The sequence below is a fragment of the Hypanus sabinus genome, chromosome 13 (assembly GCF_030144855.1).
Source record: "Hypanus sabinus isolate sHypSab1 chromosome 13, sHypSab1.hap1, whole genome shotgun sequence".
NCBI lineage: Eukaryota > Metazoa > Chordata > Chondrichthyes > Myliobatiformes > Dasyatidae > Hypanus > Hypanus sabinus.
Window position 1 is genome coordinate 5309764 of NC_082718.1, and position 25672 is coordinate 5335435.

Here is a 25672-nt window from a genome sequence, read left to right on the forward strand (position 1 = left end):
GCAAACCATTTTCATAGTTTACTAAACTTACATGAATATTTCTGAGCTCCGTTGCCATCAGGAGTGCCACTGTAAATCCAAGTGAAAGCCCTACAAGGGCAACTCTCCCTTTTGCAATCTTTGGATGGTTCTCAAGGGCAATAAAGGCCTCCTGTGTGTCAGTGAGCAACATAAACAACATCATCACTTAACAAGAATGATTAACAGTAAACACTCCTTAAACACATTGTAATTTTGACCGAACATGATTTCTGCCATGAGTCATGAGGGTGTGCCTGAATTTGGCCCATTTAGATTCTGGGTAGAATTATTTGTAGGTGGCCTTTATGCACCACCACATTGATTGCTTTCAGAGTACAAAGAGGGATCATTCCAATCCCCTTGTTGCTTTTTTACTTCAAAACAGTTTACATTTTTAGAATTAAATAATTTACTCTTGCTGCAGGAGAGACCTCTTTTTGCTAGTGAGAGAGCATCTAAGAGGCCGAGGTGTTGGGATGGACTGTGATCTTTGATGGTCTCTGGATCAAAGTGGCTTTGCTGCTGCTGGCATGGTGGGCGTCATTGTGTTTGTTGGCACAAGTGGGGGGGATGCTTGTGCGTGAGGGGGCTTTGGAGTTCAGGTGTTCCTGTGATTCATTCCTTACAGAATTTTCTGTTCTGCGGACGTCTCTATGAAGAGTGTGAATTTCAGGTTGTATACTGTATACATTCTCAGATACTAAACGGAATTTGTTTTTTTATATACTTGCACAGTTCATCTTCATTTGCATATTGTTTGTCAGTCTTTCTGTCTTACATTTATTATATTGTATATCTTTGTTCTTACAGTGAACGCCTGCAAGAAAATGAATACAATTGTATCAGCATGAATTAATCAGTCTGATGGCCTGGTGGAAGATGCTGTCCCGGAACCTGCTGGTCCTGGCTTTTATGCTGCAATAACATTTCCAGATGATAGCAGCTGGAACAGTTTGTTGTTGGGGTGACTTAGGTCCCCAATGATCCTTTTGGCCCTTCTAATGCACCCGTCTCTGTAAATGTCTTAAATAGTGAGAAGTTCACATCTATAGATGCGCTGTGCTGCCCGCACCACTCTCTGCAGAGTCCAGCAGAGAGGGAAGTACATACCATACCAGGCAGTGATGCAGCCAGTCAAGATACTCTCAACTGTTCCCCTGTAGAAAGTTCTTAGGATTTTGGGGGTCCATACTAAAGTTCTTTAACTGTCTGAGGTGAAAGAGGCACTGTTTTGCCTTTTTCACCATACAGCAGGTGTGTACAGACCAGGTGGGACCCTCAGTGATGTGTATGCCAAGGAATTTAAAGCTGTTCACCCTCTCAACCCCAGATCCATCGATGTTCAATAGGGATTAGCCTGTCTCTATTCCTCCTGTGGTCCATAACCAGCTCCTTTGTTTTTGTGACATTGAGGGAGAGGTGGTTTTCTTGACACCACTGTATCAGGGTGACGACTTCTCTGTAGGCTGCCTCATTATTATTTGAGATTAGACCAATCAATGTGGTATTGTCAGCAAGTTGAATTAGCAGTTTAGAGCTCTGGGTGGCGATAGTCATGGGTACACAGAGAGTAAAGGATGGGACAGGACACAGCCCTGAGGGGCACCTGTGTTGAGGGGCAGAGGTGAGGGAGCCCACTCTTACCACCTGCTGGCGATCGGACAGGGGGTCCAGGATCCAGCTGCACAAGGCAGGGTGAAGGCCGAGGTCTCTGAGCTTCTTGTTGAGCCCGGATGGAATTATGGTGTTGAATGCTGAACTGCAGCCCAAGAACAGCATTCTCACATAAGCATCCTTCTCCTCCAGATGTGTAAGGATGGTGTGTAGAGCTGTGGCTATTACATCATCTGTCCATTGGTTGTGTCGGTAGGCGAAGTGTAGGGGGTCCAGTGTGGGTGGTGGCAAGCTGCAGATGTAGTCCTTGACCAGCCTCTCAAAGTATTTGCTTATTATAGAGGTGAGTGTGGCAGGGTGCCAGTCGTTTAGACATGTTACCTTGGGTTTTTTTTGTACCGGAACAATGGTGGATGTTTTGAAGCAGAAGGGCACTCTACACAGGGAGAGGGAGAGGGAGAGATTCAAAATGTTTGTAAACACACCTGCCAGCTGGGCCGTACGCATCCTGAGTACCCGCCCTGGGATGCCGTTCGGTCCGCAGCCTGGTGATCGTCCACTCTTTGGAAACACCTGACAGGGGCTCAGGGTAAAGAAGATTTAGCTCATCTGGGAGAGAGGCAGCGAGTTGGAAACTCCGGTGTCTAGCTGTGATGGTGTGCCAACCTTGCCATGGGCTGCCTGTGTTGTTGGTGGAGACTGTGTCTGGATCTTGTCCCTAAATTGTTGTTTCGCTGCCTGGATGACTTGGTGAAGATCGTAGCTGCATTTCTTGAGTTCCTGTTGGTCACCTGCAACACAAGCTGTGTGTGTGCCAAGTGCTGATCACACGGAACTGTTGATCCAGGGTTTCAGGTTTAGAAAGACCCCGACCGATTCCTCGATGCACTTCTGGATGAAACTCATGACCCCTTCCGTGAACTCATAAACATCCTCATCATGAAAACATTTCAGTTGATGTAATCAACGCAGTCCTGTAGCATGGAGGCCAATGGGTTGGACCAACAGTGGACGGTTTTAACTATGGCCACCTCTTGTTTCAGCTTCTGCCTGTACCTTGGCAGCAGCAACATGGAGGAGTGATCCGACTTTCCACACAGTGGTGCCGAGAAGCGCTTTGTAAGCTTTGCAGAAGGGACAGTAGCAGTGGTCGAGTATGCTATCTCCCCGTCTGCTCACCTGGATGTACTGACAAAACCTCAGAGAGACTTTATCGGCAACAATGAAGGCAGCCTCTGGATGTGCAGTCTCCAGGGTGCTGATGGTCTCATACAGTTCCTTATGAGCTATGTCAGTATCAGCCTGCAGCGGAATATACACAGCTGTGATAATAACAGCCATGAACTCTCTAGGCAGGCGGTAAGGTCTGCACAGCAGCACAAGGCACTCCAGATCCGGGGAACAAAGGGATTTGAGGGGATGCACACTCCAGGGGTCGCACCAAGCATTACTGACAGTGAAGCATACCCCTCCTCCTTTATTCTTCCCAGAGAGGTTTCTCCACCTGTCCGCCTGGAACAGGGAGAACCCAGAGGGCACAATAGCATGATCTAGTATTTCCTCCATCAGCCAGGTCTCCACGAAGCACAAAACGTTACACTCCTTTGTTTCCTGCTGATTGGAGATTCTGGCTCTCAGTTCACACAGCTTATTGTCCAGGGACTGAAAGTTAACCAGGAGTATGCTAGGGACTGGCAGTCAATTAGCATGCTGTCTCAATCTCACCAGGATGCTGGCCCTTCTCCCTCGCCTCTGTAATGGAAATATTTAAATCCAATGAAATATTCTTTACCTCGAAGTAAGAAAGGCTTGGTTCAAAGACTTCCTGTGCTGGTGGAAGGTCCTTATGTCCTGTGTGTGCCAAGGCAAGTGCTGCAAATCCCCTGGATGCAAAAAGAGATGCTCGATATTCTACAAGACCGCCTCCACCACCCCACATGTCCAGAACTGCAGGAAACGGTCCAGGTCCTAATAAGGAATTAGAATACATAGCTTTGAAATGAGTTAACACATTGCTAGAATAGAGTAGAACATTATGACAAGCAGGAATTTCTTTAGTCAGTGGATGGTGAATCAGGAATTTATTTCCACAGGTAAGTCATTGAGTATATATAAAGCAGAGGCTGGTAGGTTCTTGATTAGTCAGAGTGTCAGTGGTTATAGGGAGAAGATAGGAGAATGGGGTTGGGGGGATAATAAATCAGCCATGGTGAATGATGGAGCAGATTCGATGGGCCAAATGGTGTAATTCTGCTCTTCTATCTTATGGTCTTACTATGTACTGCATCTAAATGACAAAGACTGCACACGGTGAAGGCAAATATTATGGAACACTTCGCATTTATACATACATGACAACACGTCTTACATAAGATGCCCACAGTATGCCCTAAAGTACTTCAAAATCAACGAAGTACAATTTTGGTTCCCTTATTAAAGGAGACTATGGGGGCGTCACGTGATGATGTAGGGTCGAGACGTTGGGAATCCAGCTCCCTCGTAAGAAGTAATGAAATAGGGTTTAAATGAAGAAGAGTTAATAAATACCTACTAGAAACTGTTTATAAGCAACTCAGGATTATCTTTTGATATGGCTCCTAAACCGAAACAGAAGAAAGTTACTACTTCGAAGACTGCGCAAATTGGCAGGGAAAAAGGCCTAACTGTCTCGACGAAGCCTCGGACTCAAGTTGGATCTCCTCCCGGCGAAGTGCATGACACTTCTGATGATGCGGGACAGGAAGTTGCAGCAATGCCGGCGGTCTCTGAGAAGAAACGGCAAGAACAACGCATGTGCAAAGAAACAAGTATGCATGAACAGATATTAACAAAACTACAAATCCCAACTATGGCTGGAAGTGAATCTGAAGTGGAATCAGACTCTTTGGGAAATTCAGAGGATGAAGAAGAGGAAAAGAAGGAGGAGATTAAAGGAGACATAAGAGATATCCTGATATATATGATGAATGAATTAAAAGCTATCAGAACAGATATAAGAAGGATGCAGAATACACTCGATAATGTGGTGGAAAAACAAAAGAAGATGGATAATAAAGTTAAAGAGATGGAAGTAAAAATGGAAGAAAACACTGAAAGAATAGATAAGATAGAAGACAATAATCTTGCCTGGACAATAGAAAGAAAACGGATGTTGGAAAAAATAGATGCACTTGAAAACTCTGGTAGATGAAATAATATTAAAATTATTGGTCTTTTGGAAGGTACAGAGGGAGAAAATCCAATAAAATTCTTTCAAGAACGGATTCCGAAAATTTTGGAAATGAAAGAAGGAAGCCAAGTAATTGAAATTGAAAGAGCATACAGAGCTTTAAGACCAAGACCTCAACAAGATCAAAATCCAAGATCAATTTTGATATAATGCTTAAGGTACCAAGATAAAGAAATGATCTTGAAGGCAGCTACTCAAGGTGCTAAAAAGAGAAGTGGGCCATTGATAATAGAAGGGAAAAGAGTTTTTTTTGTTCCAGACATAAGTTACGATCTTCTGATCGTAGGCAGAAGGAACTTAATCCAGTGAAAAAATCTTTATGGGAAAAGGGCTATAAATTTTTATTGAGTTACCCAGCAAAATTGATCATTTTCCTGGATAACGAAGAAAGAAGATTTTTCGTTGACTACTGGAAAGCGGAGAAATTTGTACAAGAATTACCTGATGTCCACGAAGAGGACTAAAGAATTATAGAAATGAAATGGACTAATGATGAAGACTGAAACAAGGTTGGACTTGACAGACATTTATAAGGAAAACAAAAATAGTTGAGTATTAATTGGGAGTAGAGACATTAATTATTTTCTTTTTTTTTCCTTCACTAATATATTTTCTTTTTTTTTTGCGGGGGAGCTGGAGGAGCTCCTGATCGATGGCTACGAGCTTCACGTGTACAAACATGGCGATTGCCATGACCTGTAAAATGGGGGGGGGGGTAATGTTGTGTTCTTTTTATTTGCAACATTACTGGGGGGGGGTATTTTGTTTTTTTTTCTTATATATTAGTTACTTTTTTTCTACTTTTCTTCTTTTTTGCCTGGATGGTTGGATAGAGACTCAGCAAAATGGAGAATTTCAAAGAGTTCCCAAGGTATAATGAATGATTAATTTACTTAATTTTTAAAGTTTTAATGTTAATGGACTTAATGGACCTGTGAAAAGAAAAAGAGTTTTAACATATATTAAGAAAATGAAATGAGATATAGCTTTTTTTTAACAAGAAACACATTTAACAGAAACAGAACATAAGAAATTAAAGAGAGATTGGGTTGGAAATGTCATTGCAGCTTCATTTAATTCAAAATCGAGAGGAGTTGCAATTTTGGTTAATAAAACTTTACCAATTAAAATACAAAATGTAGTCATTGATTCTGTGGGGAGATATGTGATTATACATTGTCCAATTTTTTCCAGAATTATGGACTTTTATGAACATTTATGCATAAATGAAAATGATGCAAAATTTAAACAAGAAGTTTTTTTGAACTTGGCTGATGCACATGATAAAATATTAATAGGTGGAGACTTTAATTTTTGTTTAGATCCAGTTTTGGATAGGATGCAGAAAAAGCATTTGATAGATTGGAATGGGATTTTTTTATTTAAGGTATTGGAAAAATATGAGTTAGGAAAATCTTTTATACAACGGATTAAAACCTTAAATACTAATCCTCAAGCTACAGTAGTTACAAATGGCCAGATTTCAACACCATTTTGCTTAACGAGGTCAACTAGACAAGGCTGCCCATTATCACTTGCTTTATTTGTATTGGCAATAGAACCATTAGCTGAATTAATCAGAACAGATTCAGACATTGGGGGCTTTAGAGTTAATCAATAAGAATATAAGATTAATTTATTTGCTGATGATGTTTTGATTTATTTAACAAACCCATTGCAATCTTTGCAAAGATTATCTTTTAGATTGGAAGAATATGGGAAGGTATCAGGGTATAAAGTAAATTGGGATAAAAGTGATTTTACCCCTTACCAAAGGAAATTATAATCAATGTCGATTAGTAACTCAATTTCGATGGTAATAAATGGGATAAAATATATAGGTATTAGAGTTGATAATGATGTAAAAAATTTATATAAACAAAATTATTTGCCATTATTAAAAAAAATAAAAGAGGATCTTGATAAATGGATGACGCTACCAATAACATTAATAGGTAGAGTTAATGCTGTAAAAATGAATATATTCCCTAGATTGCAATATTTATTCCAAACTTTACCAATACAATTGCCTGAGAAGTTTTTTCAAGAACTGAATAAATATGTAAAGAAATTTTTTTGGAAAGGAAAGATATCAAGAATATCATTGGAAAAATTGACATGTAAATTTGATTTAGGAGGATTACAACTTCCAAATTTTAAGAATTATTATAAAGCAAATCAACTTAGATTTATTGCGTCTTTTTTTGATGAAAAAAACCCGGCATGGATTAGAATAGAATTAGATAAGATAGGAGAAAACATACCAGAAGATTTTATATATAAATGGGAATTCAAATGGATACGGGAAAAAAAAGAATCTATATTAAGACACTTGATTGATTTTTGGAATAAGGTAAATATGGACGATGAGATAAAGAAATCTTTATTAGCAAAAAGAACTTTAATTCAAAATAGGCTTATTCCTTTTACAATGGATAATAAACTTTTACATAATTGGTTCCAAAAGGGGATTAAATATATAGGTGTTTGTTTGGAAGGTGGTACATTGATGTCATTTGATCAACTAAAAAATAAATATAAAATATCAAACAACACTCTTTTCTGTTATTTTCAATTAAAGGCTTATTTACAAGAAAAGCTGGGTCAAACAATGTTGATGCCAAAACCTAGTGAAATAGAAATATTAATTCAAAAAGGAAAAATTTAAAAAATTTACATCTTGTATGTACAATTTGATTCAAAAACAGACAATTAAATCAGGAATTCATAAATCAAGACAAAAATGGTAATCTGATTTGAATGTTAAAATTGATGGAAAAAGTTGGTCAAGATTATGTTCTGATAGTATGATAAATACAATAAATGTTCGACTTAGATTAATACAATATAATTTTTTACATCAATTATATATACCACAGAAAATAAATAGATTAAATTCAAATATGTCTGTCCAATGTTTTCGATGTAATCAAGAAATTGGTACTTTTTTACATTCTACTTGGTCCTGTTTTAAAATTCAACCATTTTGGATAAATCTAAGACTTTTATTGGAACAAATTACTGGAGTACAACTCCCACATAGTCCAATATTATTTTTATTAGGAGATATTGAAGGGACAATACCGAAACTTAAATTGAATAAATATCAGAAAAAATTTATAAAAATTGCATTGGCAGTAGCCAAAAAAGTTATCGCAGTTACTTGGAAATCTGATTTATATTTAACTATGGATCATTGGAATAATGAAATATATAGTTGTATTCCATTTGAAAAAATTACATATAATCTAAGAAATGAATATGATATATTTTTGGAAATTTGGCTCCCATACCTACAAAAGATAGGATTAAATACATAGGTCCTTTGAAGATAAAATTATAAAGTAATTGAGGAAAGTAAAAACAAATATTAAAATTATTTTGAACTCCGTGGAGCATGTGGGGATCCTCCGATATCCAGGCAATCTTTCTCTTCTTTCTTTAGATAAGGGTTAAGGGAAGGGGGGAGGATTAATATTACTTTTCTTTTTCTTACTATTTTTTTTATATATATATATAAAAGAGGGGGAGGGGAGAGGGAGAGGGAGAGGGAGAGAGAGAGGGAGAGAGAGAGGGAGAGAGAGAGAGAGAGAGAGAGAATACAACTCTGAAGGTTCCCTGCCGATTCTTGGGGTGGTGGACTGACTGCTGAGGAAAGGATCAATGCTCAAAAGTAGTTTAAAAGAATGAAGGGTGTTCACTTTGAAACACAAAATTCTGAAAGTCTTAACAAAGAAGATGCTGAGATGTTGTTTCTCTGGGTAGGGGAGGGTTGCAGGATCCGAAATCAACAGAATGAGGGACACGCATTTAAGACAGATGAAGGGCAAGGCTAAGTACCACTGTGATCAAGGCCCTCGACAACAGGTATATCACTTTGGGTACCGTCGGTGGTGGGGTGGGCGGAAGACCTAACAGAGGAAAGTTGCACTGGGTGAGTCTCTGACACTGAGTCTACTTCTGCAACTTAGAAGGGAACAGGGAGAAGAGGCACATTGCTGTTATAGGGGATTTGTTAGTTAAGGAAACAGACAGGAGGTTGTGGTCAAGAATGAGATACCCAAGTTGCCTCCCGTGTGCCAGGGTCTGGGATATCTCAGATTGAGTCCTCAGCATTCTTAAGTGGGAGGGTAAACAGCCAGAAGTCGCAGTCTATGTAGGTACCAATGACATGGGTAGGACAAGTAATAATGTGCTGCGTAGGGAGTTCAGGGAGTTAGGTACTATGTTAAAGGGCACGACCTCCAGGATTGTGCTCTCAGGATTGCTGCCTGTGCCATGTGCTAGTGAGGACAGAACTAGGAAGATTATATAGTTTAATATGTGGCTAAGCAGTTGGTGTAGGAGGGAGGGCATAAAAGAGTTTTGGATCATTGGGCTCTCTTCCAGGGAAGGTGGAACTTATACAGAATGGACGGCTTGCACCTGAATTGGAAGGGGAACTAACATACCAGTGGACGGTGGGGTTTAGAGTTGCAGGGGGACGGGAAGCAGAGTGTCAGAACAGTTAGAGGAGAGGGACATTGGGAAGTCCTCAAAGTCAGGAATCAAAAGGTTGAGCCTTTTTGAAATCTTTGAAGAGATGTAAAGCATGGGAAGTATCACGGACATAGGTGGGAAGGGATTGAACAAGGGGAGATAAAGCAGAGTCGAGATAGGCAGTGGGGCAAGAGCAAGCAGAGACAATGGGTCTGCCTGGACAGGCAGGTTTGTGAATCTTAGGTAGGAGGTAGAAACGGGAAGTGCGGGTTGTGGGAACTGTAAGTTTGGTGGCCGTGGATGGGAGATCTCCCGAGCTGATGAGATCGGAAATGGTTTGGGAGACAATAGACTGGTGCTCCCTAGTGGGGTCATTGTCCAAGGTTAGATTCCACAGACCACTCCCACTCCGACATGTCTGTCCATGGCCTCCTCTGTCATCAAGATGAAGCCACACGCAGGTCGATAGAGCAATACCTTATCTCCCGCCTAGGTAGCCTCCCACCTGCCGGCATTAACATCCAACTCACTGACCTCCGTTGATACCCCTGCTCCCCTTAACCCCATCCCTATCTATTATTTTAATCTGGTTCTCTCTCTCTTTTCCCCCCTCACTATTATCTCCCCACCAGCCCTACCTTTCTTTCTCTTTTATTTCCCATAATTCTCCACCTTCCCCCTAGTCTATTTCCCTCCAGCCTATCACTTCCCAGCTCTCTACTTTATCCCTCCCCCCACTTCTTATCCCCCCCTTGACCACCCCATGTTACTTCACTCCTGATGAAGGGTTTCGGTCCGAAATGTCATCACTACCTCCTCTCATAGATGCTGTCTGGCCTGCTGAGTTCTGCCAGCATTTTGTGTTTTTATTTATCTCCAGCATCTGCAGATTCATTTGTGTTGTCTAGGCCAGTTAGTCTGACCTCAGTGGTTGGGAAGATGTTGGAGTTGATAGTTAACAAGGATGAGGTCTCAGGGTACTTGGTATTTTAGTATAGAGGAATTGTTTTTAGTCAAGAGTGTGGTGAATCTGTAGAATTTGTTGCCATAGGCCAAGTCTTTATGTGCATTTAAGATAGAGATCGCTAGATTCTTGATTGGTCAGGGCATGAAGGGATATGGGAAGAAGGCAGGGAGATTGGGGCTGAGAGGAAAATTGAATCAGTCATGATGAAATGACACAGCAGACTTGGTGGGCCAAATGGCCAAATTCTGCTCCTATATCTTATGGGCTTATGTGTTATAGAGTGGTGAAGAAGGTGAGGAGATGCACCAGTGTCTCCCTAAAAGGGTTGAAATTTAAGCTTAATTCCAGAGAATGAGAATTCTAGAATAGTAAATTCTAAACAAATAGTTAAATACATGCACCTTCCAAGACATAGTCAGTTCGATGGATATCTGCCTTTTCTAAGGCACAGATTACAGGCTCCCAAGCAAACATTCCTTGCTAAATTAGCATCACTAATAGAACCATTCTAGCTATTAACCAAAATCTGAACACAAGATATTGAAAACTAAAAATTGGCTGTTGCCTTTTCCTACATAATGGCAAACAACGCAACTCAATGTAATTCACTGAATTTAAGCCACCTTGATAGACAAAAACGTACAGTAAGTGCTATGCAAAACAATTGTTTTCCCCTGAGATTTTCACGGTAGGCAATCAGACAAGGGAAAAAAAAACTGAAAATTATATAAAAAGGCATCGAGAAAGGTTGGAGAATAACAGTAGGCAAGCTCATGGCCAGCTAGGTACGAGGGCAAATAATGGAATATTACTGTTTTACAGCACAGCATTCTGTTACCTGGTGGCAAGAAGAGTGTTCCAACAACACGACCATTTCTGAACTGTAACCTGGTGGTGCCTGGGGCCATATAAAAGCGTTCCAACACAACTGATGCCAGTACTGTTTCCATGTCAAAGCTACTAGAAATCCATCCACTGTGTACAGAAACAGTTACTGACAGTGGGGTGGTCACATCCTTCTTTCTCAGCCTGAAAAATAAATTGGCACACACAGAAATACAACCTGCAACTGTCAAAGTAGAAGTTTAGGAAAGGCCAATAATAGCAAAAACTGCAGATGCTGAATACCTTGTAAACACCAGGCAGTCAGACAGCTTGCATGGAAACAGAGTAAACATTTCAGAACTGTGAAGAAAATCAAGTTATGCATTGCAGAAGGGGTCAGGAAGTGAAGGATAAGACAAAGATAATATCTTTCAGAATGAGCCCGAGGCCTCTATTGGATAAGTTGTTAACAAAGTCATATTGTAATTGGGGTAATGGGGTAGTTACGGAGAGAAAATATGTCCCCCTGTCCATTAAAACTGAAATAAGGGCAGTTTGAGTTTCAGGTCCCATTACAACTTTAGTCCAAATATAGATAAAAGAAAACAAGCACTGAGTTCCAATCCTTGAGATCAAGGAAGAATTTGACCAAACGAAGTACAAAGGGCAATGCTGACTGCTTCTACATATTATCCAGCACCTAACAAGAAGAATAGCCCTTAACTGGACAGTGGGGTTACGTGGCACCGTCATGACGGTGTTTCCGTAGCAAGCTATTCTTGTTTTTATGAGGCCGAGTTGCTAGGTCGACGCTCAGCCCAACTTGGATTCGAACTCGGGAACCTTCGCTCCGGAGTCCGGCACTGATATTAATGCACCACCAAGCAGAGCATCCAGCACCTAAAACACCTGGTTACTCTGCCAGATGCAAGATGCTCTATAGCAGCTCTCAAGGTTTTACTGATAATCTCTCTCAAACACGTGATTATGATCTGGAGGAAAAGTTCAAAGGTACATTTTATTGTCAAAGTATGCATGTACAGTGGCATGCAAAAGTTTGGGCACCCCAGTCAAAATTTCTGTTACTGTGAATAGTTAAGTGAGTAGAAGATGAACAGATCCCCAAAAGTCATAAAGTTAAAGATGAAACATTCTTTTCAACATTCTAAGCAAGATAAGTGTATTATTTTTGTTTTGTACAATCTTAGAGTGAAAATAAGGAGCACCATGCAAAGGTTTGGCACCCCCAAGAGATTTGAGCTCTCAGATAACTTTTACCAAGGTCTCAGACCTTAATTAGCTTGTTAGGGCTATGGCTTGTTCACAGTCATCATTAGGAAAGGCCAGGTGATGCAAATTTTAAAGCTTTATAAATACCCTGACTCCTCAAATCTTGTCCCAACATTCAGCAGCCATGGGCTCCTCTAAGCAGCTGCCTAGCACTCTGAAAATTAAAATCAATGATGCCCACAAAGCAGAAGGCTATAAGAAGATAGCAAAGCGTTTTGAGGTAGCCATTTCCTTAGTTCGTAATGTAATTAAGGAATGGCAGTTAACAGGAACGGTGGAGGTCAAGTTGAGGTCTGGAAGACCAAGATAACTTTCCGAGAGAACTGCTCGTAGGATTGCTAGAAAGGCAAATTAAAACCACTGTTTGACTGCAAAAGACTTTCAGGAAGATTGAGCAGACTCTGGAGTGGTGGTGCACTGTTCTACTGTGCAGTGACACCTGCACAAATATGACCTTCATGAAAGAGTCATCAGAAGAAAACCTTTCCTGTGCCCTCACCACAAAATTCAGCGTCAGAAGTTTGCAAAGAAACATCTAAACAAGCCTGATGCATTTTGGAAACAAGTCCTATGGACTGATGAAGTTGAAGTAGAACTTTTTGGCAAAGGTATGTTTGGAGAAAAAAGGGTGCAGAATTTTAACGAAAAGAACACCTCTCCAACTGTTAAGCACGCGGGTGGATCGATCATGCCTTGGGCTTGTGTTGCAGCCAGTGGCACAGGGAACATTTCACTGGTATAGGGAAGAATGAATTCAATTAAATACCAGCAAATTCTGAAGCAAACATCACACTCTCCGTAAAAAAGCTGAAGGTGAAAAGAGGATGGCTCCTATAACAGGATAATGATCCTAAATACACCTCAAAATGCACAATGGACTACCTCAAGAGGAACAAGCTGAAGGATTTGCCACGGCCCTCACAGTTCCCCAACCTAAACATCATTGAAAATCTGCGGATAGACCTCAGAAGAGCTGTCCACGCAAGGCAGCCCAAGAATCTCACAGAACTAGAAGCCTTTTGCAAGGAAGAATGGGCAAAAATCTCCCAAACAAGAATTGAAAGACTCTTAGCTGGCTACAGAAAGTGTTTACAAGCTGTGATACTTGCCAAAGGGGGTGTTACTAAGCACTGACCATGCAGGCTGCCCAAACTTTTGCTTTGGGCCCTTTTCCTTTTTTGTTACTTTCAAACTGTAAAAGATGGAAATAAGAAAGTAATCTTGCTTAAAATATTAAAGAAATATGTCAGCTTTAACTTTATGCCTTTTGGAAGTCAGGTCATCTTTTACTCGCTTAGCTATTCACAGTAACAGAAATTTTGACCGGGGTGCCCAAACTTCTGCATGCTACTGTATAACTCTGATATTCGTCTTCTCCAGATTGCCCTGAAAGACAGAAAAAACATGGGAATTTTTGGAAGAAAATGTATCAACCACCCCCCCCACCACATGGAAAAGAAAAAGGAAAATAAAACACGTAAACTCCAAAATCCCCTTCTCCTCCCTTGCACAAAAAAACTAGCAGATTGCCTACAAGGAAAACAGCAGCTGGAACATTGAACCCCAAACCCCCTACCTTGCACAAAAACTAAGATTGCCCATCCAGAAAATGGCAGCTAGAATATTAAGAACTCCAAGCCCCCAATACCCCTCCCTGCAAAAAAAAGTGACATTAACATCAACCCAAACACCTCCCTCGCAAAAAAGAACAGTGACAGTAGAATCAAACCCCAACCCCCCCCCCCCCCACACACACAAAAGCTAAAAGATCGGCCACTCAGAAAAACACCTTCAAGAACATCAAAACCCAAATCCCCAACCCCTCCCTCACACAAACAGCAACACTGCCCACCCGCAACAGGAAAGAGAACACAAAACAGAAGGAGGTTAATATAAACTACAGTCCAATAAACACAAATCTCAGAATTTCAAAAACATCCTTCCGTCAGCATTGAGGAGAGTGGCTGCACGAACTCAGTCCTTCCGTGAGGAGTGAACACTGCCAACCCAGCTACCGATCACCATTGACCCCATGGCCTCCGTCGGAAGCAACTGTTGACCTCTTCCACATTTGCTTCGATGCTTTGAGGTCATGGTCCCGCACCCAGTCTCTGGTCTCCTCCACGATACAGCTCATGCGCTCAGTCCTCTCCAGGACAGCAGAGCACAAGGTCATTCAATCAAATTCCAAAGTGCACATCACAGGCTCCAACAAGACAAAAAGATGACGTAAAGCAAGTAAAATAATTGAAGAGATTGGCTTTCTAGAAGATGTCGTCTGAGGAATCATTGTTCGCTGGAGCCATCTTGACTGAAAGGCTATATAGAAATAGCATTTATAACAACTCCATTCCAAACCATGCTTGCCCAGATAGATAACAGATTCTTTACCATTATTCTCTCAAAGTCCTGGAGTTCCCAACTTTATAGCATTCTGGGAGCACCTTCATTACCAGGATTGCAGCTATTATTCCAAGGACACTTAAAGTCATGTCATAACATCCTTAGTTCATGAATAGATTATAAAAAAATGGATTTCAAACCTCTACAGCATTTAATATAAAGAGTGACTAGTCTGTATCATATAAATGCCTGTGACTTAAAAAAAAATTATACCTCATTCCTTCACGACTGCCAGGTGCAAGTTTCATGCTCCAGATGAAGCCCATTGGTTCCTGGCCAGTGTAACTGCCTCCCCATGACTTATCATGGCTAACTGTGAACAATATCATTAGAAAAAATTCAACCAAGTTTTCTCATGCAAAAATTCCATCCAAATGAAAACTTACTCTAGATACTGAATGCATTACATGAATCTTTACTAAATAATTCAAAGAATTGACGGCAGATTACATCAAATGAAGAGCCTTCAGCTTCCCGCACAATAAAACCCTTAAGATCGAGCTACTTTGATTGCGTGAAGTAATTTAGTCCAAATGAGACTTCTACATTTTACCCAGTTTTGCAATCAAGGTCATAATCATAGTCATTCCAGTCTCATCATGCTGTCGTTTCTTAAACAGCAGTTTATTTATTAATTTATTTGCATAAGCAGTTTATTTGCATAGTTAATGCAAAAGATTACGCAAGACAAAATCGTAGAGCATAGAAACAGGACCTTCACTGCAACAAGTCTATGCCAAGCATCAAATATTCATCTACACTTGCACCATTCACTAAAACCTGATGTATAATGTTTATACCTTGGCAATTCAAGTGCATGTCTAAAAACATCTTAAATGCTGCAAGAATATTTACCACTTTAACCACTCAGGCAGAACACTTCCAGATTCTAACTACGTTCTTATCAGATCCCCTCTAAACCTCTTAACTCTTTGCTCAAAGCCAAGTTCTATAGATTTAGAACAGAGAACAAAACAGGACAATAAACACCCTTTGACCCACAATGTTGTGCCACCTTTTTAATCTACTCCAAGATCAAACTAACCATTCTCTCTTACATAACCCTCCATTTTTCGATAATCCATGTACCTATCTAGGAATCCTGTCCACCTCTATCAAGTCAGCTCTCATCCTCCTTCACTCCAAAGAGAAAAGACCTAGCTTACTCAACACATCTTCATAAGAGATGCCCGCTAATCTAGGCAACATCCTAGTAAATCTCCTCTGCACCCACTCTAAAGATTTAACATCCTTTCTGAGGCAACCAGAACTGAATATAATACTCTACGTGCAGTCTAACCAGGATTTTAGAGCCGCAACGTTACCTCGTAGCACTTGAACTCAATTCCCTGACTAACGGCCAGCACCCCATATGCCTCAACAACGCTATCAACTTGCACAGCAATTTTAGACACTCACTATGAAAAAAAGCTACCCATGCTCCTCATAACTCCTTTCAGTCTCCTGTGCTCCAAACAAATCATAACTGTACACAATACTTCAGCTGTAACCTAACCAATATTTTATACCATTGCTCCATAACCTATGCACTCCTATATCTTATGCCCTAGCAAATAAAGGCAAGTATCCTATACGCCTTCATTACCTTATCTAAATGCTGCCACCTTCAACATTCCTTAAACTCACTGTAGGGCCCCTCTGTTCTTCAAGCCTGCAATTCATTGTTAATATCCCTTCTTTATTAGTCTTGCCAATGTGCCTCACCTTGCACCCATCAGGATTAAATTCTATCTATGTCCCTGTCCATCTTACCTGAACTTAATGCAGCCAAATTTTAACTCTTTAGTGCTAGTATTAATAAACTCACCAGTACTTTACTGAAAACAAAAACTGACTACTTCCCAGGATGAATCATCATTGCATGTTTGGAAGGTTACATATAATGAGAACACTATAGCTGGTTAATGAAAACAACTGGGTTGTTCCTTTCTGATTGTGTTTGGTGATCACAACAGAGCAAAAGACAAAATTATTCAATACACAGCAATTATATGTAACCATCTCCATCTGCAGAATTATTGTGGAGTACAACTTTTCATCAGAAAGTAAGCTACACTATTCTTTTCCTTGCTCTTAAAATAAATTAACTTTATTTCCTGCCTACATGACTAACTTCTGTAAAACAAACACCCCATTCCAAATCCAAATTATTGGCTGATGTAGCAGGCTCAATAAATCTATTATTTGGCTAATTATGCTCACCAGATCTCAAGGAGGATCTATAAACTATAAACAATGTAGATAGGATGTCTCCATAAAAGTTCTAATTTGAAATCTTACTGACACACTTTCTGAGAGCAAATAGATCATGTCCCCTCTTCCCAACCATGCTGAAAGTATCTATCATGAGTTAAAACTTTCTCCTAAATTTTTGTTACACAAAGTGCTCTGAAGAAGCAAAAAGGTGCATGGTGTAGCTCAGCTGCACAAACCTCTGACGTTCCCTTCCACATCACTGACATAATGGGCGTGTGACATCCACCAATCATTATCTTCAGACAAAAGCTTCGAGTGCAATGTAATCTGCTGATTTGGGAGCAAATGTGTGATCTCAATCTTGACTGATTCATCCATAAGTCCTCTTGTTGGCTCTGCTTTGATTATGGGTGCCACATTTTGACTGTAATTTCTTGCTGTACCTGGATTTAAATAACAAAGAGTGTACATGGGCATATCCATGTAATGATAATAGTTCCTTGAATATTACATACCATATCAATTTTAAAATCAGCCTTTCAAAGCAATTTAACTTTCACCATGGTCTAATAATAAGGTATAATACAACAATAAGCTTATTTGCAACATCTTACATTTATCCAGTGACTTTAAAGTGACTAAATGTCCCTCAGTGCTTTACATAAGCATTACCAGCTAAACATGACACTAAGCCACATAATACAAAGCCCAAATACATTTTGAATTTGAAACAATGATTTTCAGCTTTCAATTTAGTTGCCTGTATTTGTCACTCACTGTATTGCTTCCTCAATACTGAGGGAGAAGAATTCAGAAGAACTCTGTTCAGTCTACATAATGACCCCAAGCTTCCACTTCCCCATTGTTTTATTTTTCCATCCCAATGTCATTTTTTTGTCTTCTTGGTCCTTGCCTTCTGATACAGTTGTACTAAAGATCAAAAGCAACTAGAAGAATTTGACATTGAATTAAATTAGTACTTCAACAGCAGTTGATAGTTCTGCAATTCCATTCTGTATTTCTTCTCAACACATCCTTTGTTTCTTTACTCATCCCATTATCTCCATCTTAGACATGTTACCCACAATTCCCTTTGCTCTTCATTCCCTCAACCTTCCAAAATCACTTTTCTAATCACCCCCATTCCTTCCCTTCAAAGGATCACTCAAAATTCACAACAAAACTTACCCCTTGCTTAATGATATTGGTCCATGGCAGAGAAAAGGTTGGGAATCCCTGCCTTAGAGAATCTTTCTCCAGGGGTCTTAATTTACCTGAGCTAACCTCTGTTTATTTTTATCTCCAGAAAAGGTCAGGCTTTTTGCTTTAATATTCCAAAGATGATTTATGGGGTTAACAAATTCCTAAATAAGTACACAACATCAATAGTTAACAAAAACAATGGAGGAAGAGGATCAGGATAGAGCATGTTAATTTGCGAGGGCATTTTGGGATAAGAACGTTAAGATGGGCAAGTCCCCAGGGCCTGATGGGATGTACCACAGGTTATTGAGAGAGGCAAAAAATGAGATTGCTGCCCTCTAGTCATAGGCAAGACCTCAGAGTTTCAGCGAGTAGCTAATGTTGTTCCTTTATTCAAGAACAGAAATGGGGATAATCCTAGAAACTAGACTGATTAGTCTCACAAAAGTGAGGAATTCAATGGTCTTCGATGGGAGTACAGCGTGCATGCAACAGATGCGATCCCACACGTCCGGTGAAGAGCTTTAAAAGCCCAGTCTGTACAAAAGAAAGGTATCGCCTGGCAGAGCAGTCACTGTGGGAGCAGTTGCTGGAGTAGTCCAAGTCAGAGAGTAAGGCTTCGGCTATGTAAAGCTTCAGCAAGAACAGGCAGAGGCAAGGCAAGTAGGTAAGTTGATCATTCCTTATTTTCTGAATTGACTCTTGAGAGAATAGGGAGTATGTCTGCAGAGCCAGTGTTGCGTTCTGGGTGTCAGATGAAGGATTTTCAGGAGACTCCCAGCTCCCTGATGGCCACATCTGCACCAGATGCATTGAGATGCAGTTCCTCAGAAACTGAGTTAGGGAACTGGAGCTGCAGCTCCATGACCTTTGGCTTATTTGGGAAAGTAAGCTAAACAGGAGCTAGAGGGAGGCAGTTAGCTCAAGGCTGCAGGAGAAGGTCAGGTAGCGGAGAGTACTCTTGAGGCAATCCCCCTCAACAACAAGTACTCCATTTTGCATACTGTTGGGAAGGTGTGGGGGGGGGGGCGGGGGAGAGAACCTACCTGAGGGGGGAGCAACAGCGACCATGCCTCTGGCACTGAATCTAGCCCTGTGGCTCAGAAGGGTAGGGAATTAAAGAGGATGGCAGCAGTAATAGGGGAGTTATTAGTAATAGCAGTTACAAAGATCCGTGATGTTTCTGAATGTGTCCACAATATCCTGAAAAGGGAGGCTGAATAGCTAGAAGTTGTGGTACACATTAGTAACAATGACATAAAAAGAAAAAGGGAGGAGGTCCTGAAAACAGAATACAAGGAGTTAGGAAGGAAGCTGAGAAGCAGGAGCACAAAAATATTAATCTCAGGATTGCTGCCTGTGCCATGTGACAATGAGTATCGGAATAGAATGAGTTGGCAGATGAATTGCATGGATGAAGAATTAGAGCGGGGACAGGAATTCAGATTTCTGGGACAGAAATAGGATGGGCTGCACTTGAATCAGAGTGGGACTAATATCCTTGCAGGCAGGTTTGCTGAGCTGTTGGGAGTGGTTTAAACTAATATGGCAGGGAGCTGGGAACCAGGATGATAGAGCTGAGCCAGCAGGTTTACAAGTAGATGATGTAACATGTAAGGGAGGACAAGCCAATGATTGGGTTCAACTGCAGAAAGAGCAAAGAGTTAAGTTGTAACACAGAGGCAAAATTCACGAGGGTGAAGAATGCAGGACTGAAGGAGCTGTATTGAAACGTGTGTAGCATTCAGAAGGTGGTGGACAAGCATATTGCCTATTTAGAGATTGGTTGGTATAATGTTGTGGGCATCAGTGATGGCTGAAAGGAGGTCATATTTGGAAGTTTAACATTTGTATCAAAAGGACAGGCAGGAAGGCACAGACAGTGGTGTGGCTCTGTTGGTAAGAGATAGAATTACATCTTTAGAAAGAGGAGACAAAGGGTCAGAAAATGTTGAATCTGTGTGGATGGAGTTAAGAAACTGCAAACGTAAAGAAACCATTACTTGTTCCTTGTAAGCGGAACAAGTGCTACACCTGCCCTCACACTTCCTCCCTCACCACCATTCAGGGCCTCAGACAGTCCTTCCAGGTGAGGCGACACTTCACCTGTGAGTCGGCTGGTGTGGTATACTGCGTCCGGTGCTCCCGGTGTGGCCTTTTATATATTGATGAGACCCGACGCAGACTGGGAGACCATTTCGCTGAACACCTACGCTCTGTTCCCCAGAGAAAGCAGGATCTCCCAGTGGCCACACATTTCAATTCCGCGTCCCATTCCCATTCTGATATGTCTACCCACGGCCTCCTCTACTGTCAAGATGAAGCCACACTCAGGCTGGAGGAACAACACCTTGTATACCGTCTGGGTAGCCTCCAACCTGATGGCATGAACACTGACTTATCTAACTTCCGTTAATGCCCCTCCTCCCCTTCTTACCCCATCCCTGATATATTTAGTTCTTTTTTCCCCCTCTTTTTTTCTCTCTGTCCATCACTCTGCCTGTTCTCCATCTCCCTCTGGTGCCCCCTCCCCCTCCAATGATCCTTTCCCTTCTCCAGCTCTGTATCCCTTTTGCCAATCACCTTTCCAGCTCTCAGCTTCACCCCACCCCCTCCGGTCTTCTCTTATCATTTCGCATTTTCCCCTCCCCCTCCTACTTTCAAATCTCTTACTATCTTTCCTTTCAGTTAGTCCCGACAAAGGGTTTCGGCCCAAAACGTCGACAGCGCTTCTCCCTATAGATGCTGCCTGGCCTGCTGCGTTCCACCAGCATTTTGTGTGTGGTGCTTGAATTTCCAGCATCTGCAGATTTCCTCGTGTTAAGTTTGGAGGAGGTGTTTTGAAGCAAGTTTTTGCAAATACACAATGGTGGGTGCTTGCATCCACCACTTGAACTAGTGCAAGCAAAGGTGATAAGAGGCTTTAGATAGGTACATGAATATGCAGGAAATGGAAGGTTATAGACATTGTATAGAAAGACTGGATTAGTGTAGTTAGTCATTTCGTGTCCTGAGTTTGATACAACATTGTGGGTTGAAGGGCTGTTCCTGTGTTATGCTATTCTACGTTCTAATACTGAGAATAACTTTTGTGACAAATTGTTCAAAATTTACTAGACTACATTGAGAACATACATTTTCCTAATAAAATGCACTATTTGAATTATGATCCCACTCTAATTCATTTTTTTCTATTTTCCTTAAAGATTTAACTATGGCTAGAATCTCACATCATCCTCATAAATTCTCAACAACTTAACACGTTTACATTATTTATGTCTCTAATAAGATTCTTTTAAGAGAAGACAACCTGAAGGTCCTCCAAGAGGTGGGATGAAACATGTGCCCAAAAGGATGGATTACATGACAACGGCTGGAACAAATATAGACAAGGAGATAAAGATTCTTCAGAAATGAAGGTGTGGGTGGGAGAACATGACGACACATTGGGGGCTATGAGTCCATCAGGGGAGAATGAAGTGCAGCGATAAAGGCCAACAGCAAATCAGGCAAGAAGGACCCAAAGCCAGGCAGAAACCTCAGCACTGAAGGACCCAAAGCCAGGCAGAAACCTCAGCACTGAAGGACCCAACATTGCTGGAGGTGATCTGTTAGTAGGGGAAGAAGGCCCAACAATGGAGGCAATCCCCCAGTGTGTGAGCACACAAACTCTTCTCATTGCTGCCATTAGGAAGGAGGAACAGAAGCCTGAACACACCCGTACAGTGATTCAGGAACAGCTTCTTCCTCTCTGAACCCATGAACACTATCCCACTACTTTTTAAATTTGTTTTTGCACTACTTATTTAATTTAACTATTTAACCATACATGTATACTTAACGTAATTAGTTTTTTCCTTGCTATTTACCATGTATTGTACTACTGCTGTAAAAGTTAACAAATTTCACGACATATACCGACAATATTAAACCTGATTCAGATTAGAGATGTCATTAAACAACTCCTTAGCTAACATTAAAACTGCAACATTAATTCCACCCAGCTAGAATTCTGACAAGTTATTTACACAGAAGTACAATCATCCATTCATCCTACAAATAACTTGAGCAGACTACAAACATTAAAAAACAAGAAACTGTCCATTTTTAATTTGAATGAAAAGATAAAAGTTCATACAGTATAATAACGTACCTGAAGTAAGCAGTCTTTTAATGGATGGTTTCATTTTGCAGGAGCTATTAGAGTAGTTACTTCGTACAAACTGTAACATCCAAAAGTATTTCATACCTGTTGAAACAAAAATAACGTTAATGAAAATATGCAAAATGAATCAAATGTTAATTATGATTACAATTACAAATGTTCTAACTCTATGACGTTGATTTGCTACAAGTGTTATCTACGGTTGTGAACCATAGAACATTACAGCACAGAAACAGGCCTTTTGGCCCTTCCTGGCTGTTCCGAACCATTTTTCTGCCTAGTCCCACTGACCTGCTCCTGGGCCATATCCCTCCAAACCCCTCTCATCCATATACCTGTAAATGTTAAAAGTGAGCCCGCATTCACCACTTCATCTGGCAGCTCATTCCACACTCCCACCACTCTCTGCATGAAGAAGCCCCCCCCCCAATGTTCCCTTTAAACTTTTCCCCCTTCAATCTAAATTGTGTAATCTAAAAACATTACACAATCATAGTAAATAAACTTGTAACAAAATATTCAATCTACAATCAATCCTCCAGGTTACATTTTAAACAACTGCTAAGCAAAAAAAAAAACCAGCAATATAGATTTTTTTTTAATTGCCATAATTTCAACAGCTGTCAACATTCCAATGGGAAGGGGCACCTTTCCAAATTCATTTCTGCATTCATTTATAAACTGAACATTTTATTGATTACCTAGAATTGAAAAGCAAAAGTCTAAAAATGTTGAAAAGCTAAAATAAAAATAAAACAAACATTGAGATCAAGAAAAAGAAATATTGTAGATGATCTTCCAATCAGAACTAGCTAACGGTTAAAATCAAATGTTTAAACTTGCATAGAAAGGTGAAGGTAGGGTAAACAGGAGAACGTTAAGATAAAGATCACGGGACTGAATGACAAAAATGGATCTACGCTGACAGAGAAGGGGTGGCAGACATTTGTTAATTACTGTCGATCTGAGCAGTTAAATCAGGGTAGGAGGAGGAAAAGTGAATTATGAGATATCAAACCTCACTGAACTTCAAACATTACAGCACAGTACAGGCCCTTCGACCCACAATGTCCTGACAACCTTTAACCTACTCTAAGATCAATCTAACCCTTCCCTTCTACATAGCCCTCCATTTTTCTATAATCAACAGGTTTATTTAGGAATTGCATAAATGCCTCTAATATATCTCCCTCTCAAACTACCCTGGTAAGGTGTTCCATACACTCATCACTCTGAGTAAAAAAAAATATTAACTGACATCTCCTATATGTTCTTCCAATCATCTTAAAAGTACGTCCCTGGTGTTAGCCATTCCCACGAGAAAATGTCTCTGGCTCTCCACTCTATAGATGCCTTTCATCACACCTTGTATAGCTCTATCAAGTCACTTCTCATCCTCCTTCACTCAAAGAGAAAAGCCCCAGCTTGCTCAACCTATCTCATAAGACATGCTCTCTATCCAGGAAGCATGCTGGTAAATCTCCTCTGCACCCTCGCTAAAGCATCTAGACTTTTTCTATGAGGCAACCAGAAAGGAATACAATTTTCCAACTGTGGTCCAACCAGGGTTTCATAGAGCTGCAACGTTACCTCGTGTCTTTTGAACTCAATCCCCCAACAATGTAGGCATATCCCTCTTAACTGCTTGTCTGGCAACTTTCAGAAATCTATGCATGTGAACCCCAAGAACCCTATGTTCAACTACACTGTTAAGAATCCTGTCATTAGCCCTGTATTCTGCCTTCAAAAGTCTGATCTTCCAAAGTGAATCACTTCACACTTTTCCGGGTTGAACTCCATTTGCCACTTCCCAGCCCAGCTCTGCCTCCTATCAGTATCCCATCGTAATCCCTGATGATGTTCTACACTACCCACAACACCAACCTTCACGTCATCTGAAAATTTTCTAACCCACACTTCCACTTCCTTATCCAAGTTATTTATAAAAAATCATAAAGAGCAAGGGTTCCAGAACACCAACGGTCAATGACCTATACGCACGATATGCTCCATGTACAATCCCCTCTTCCTCCTATAGGTAAGCTAATTTTGAATCCACGCAGCCAAGCTTCTCAGGATCCTGTGCCTCCTGACTTGCCGAATGAGTCAACCGTAGGGAGCATTTCTCTACCTTCGTCATATCCTCAGAGTTCAATCAAGCTCGTGGGGCATACCTTTGCCCTCACTGAGCCATGCTGATTTCTCCAAATGGTCATAAACCCTGTCTCTAAGAATCTTCTCCAATAATCTGCCCAACACAACAGTGAGACTCACCGGTCTGTAATTTTCAGTGTTCCCTTTCTTGAACAAATGAATAATATTTGTCACCCTCCAATCTTCTGGTACAATTCCTGTGGCCAGCGAAGACACAAAAATAACCAAAGGCACAGCAATCTCTTCCCTCATTTCACTTCTCATAATAACCTGGGGTATATCCCACCCTGGGAATTCATCTATCCTAATGTTTTCCAGAAGTTCCAGCACTTCCTCTTTCTAAACATCAACTTAGACAATAGACAATAGGTGCAGAAGTAGACCAATTGGCCCCTCGAGTCTGCACCGCCATTCTGAGATCATGGCTGATCATTCACTATCAATACCCAGTCCCTGCCTTGACCCATATCCCTTGATTCCCCTATCCATCAGATATCTATCTAGCTCCTTCTTGAAAGCATCCAGAGAATTGGCCTCCACCGTCTTCCGAGGCAGTGCATTCCACACCTCCACAACTCTCTGGGAGAAGAAGCTCTTCCTCAACTCTGTTTTAAATAACTGACCTCTTATTCTCAATCCATGCCCTCTGGTACTGGACTCTCCCAACATCTGGAACATATTTCCTGCCTCAATCCTATCAAATCCTTTAATTATCTTAAACGTTTCAATCAGATCCCCTCTCAATCTCCTCAATTCCAGCGTGTTGTAGCACTTGTTGTAGCACATCAGCCTATTTTACGATATCCTCACAAATCTTCATCCCCCTCTCACTAGTGAATACTGAAACCATGTGGGTACCAATGACAAAGGCAGAACAAGGAAAGAGGTTCTACTAAGGCAATTTGAGCAGCTAGGGACCTAATTAAAAAGAACCAAAAAGGTAATAATCTCTGGATTACTACCTGAGCCACATACAAATTGGTATAGGGTCAAAAAGATTAGAGAGTTAAATGCGTGGCTCAAGGAAAAGTGGGTGTGAATTCATGGTAAATTGTCACCAGTGTTGGGAAAAGAGGGAGCTATACCAATGGGACAGGATCCATCT

At 40.8% G+C, this 25672-nt stretch overlaps 1 protein-coding gene across 4 annotated transcripts in view; it reads right to left on the reverse strand.

Moving 5' to 3' along the window:
- The window catches only part of LOC132403587 (peroxisomal succinyl-coenzyme A thioesterase-like), a 71062-nt gene that overhangs the window by 9067 nt on the left and 36323 nt on the right, over positions 1-25672 (reverse strand). For all 4 annotated transcript variants that reach the window (XM_059987010.1, XM_059987011.1, XM_059987009.1 and 1 more), the window contains 6 exons: positions 22402-22497; positions 17282-17488; positions 15042-15141; positions 11149-11339; positions 3428-3603; positions 32-151 (listed from right to left, as the gene is read on the reverse strand). In XM_059987010.1, the coding sequence (XP_059842993.1) occupies positions 32-151; positions 3428-3603; positions 11149-11339; positions 15042-15141; positions 17282-17488; positions 22402-22497 (890 nt within the window). The remainder of the gene's footprint in view (positions 1-31; positions 152-3427; positions 3604-11148; positions 11340-15041; positions 15142-17281; positions 17489-22401; positions 22498-25672) is intronic.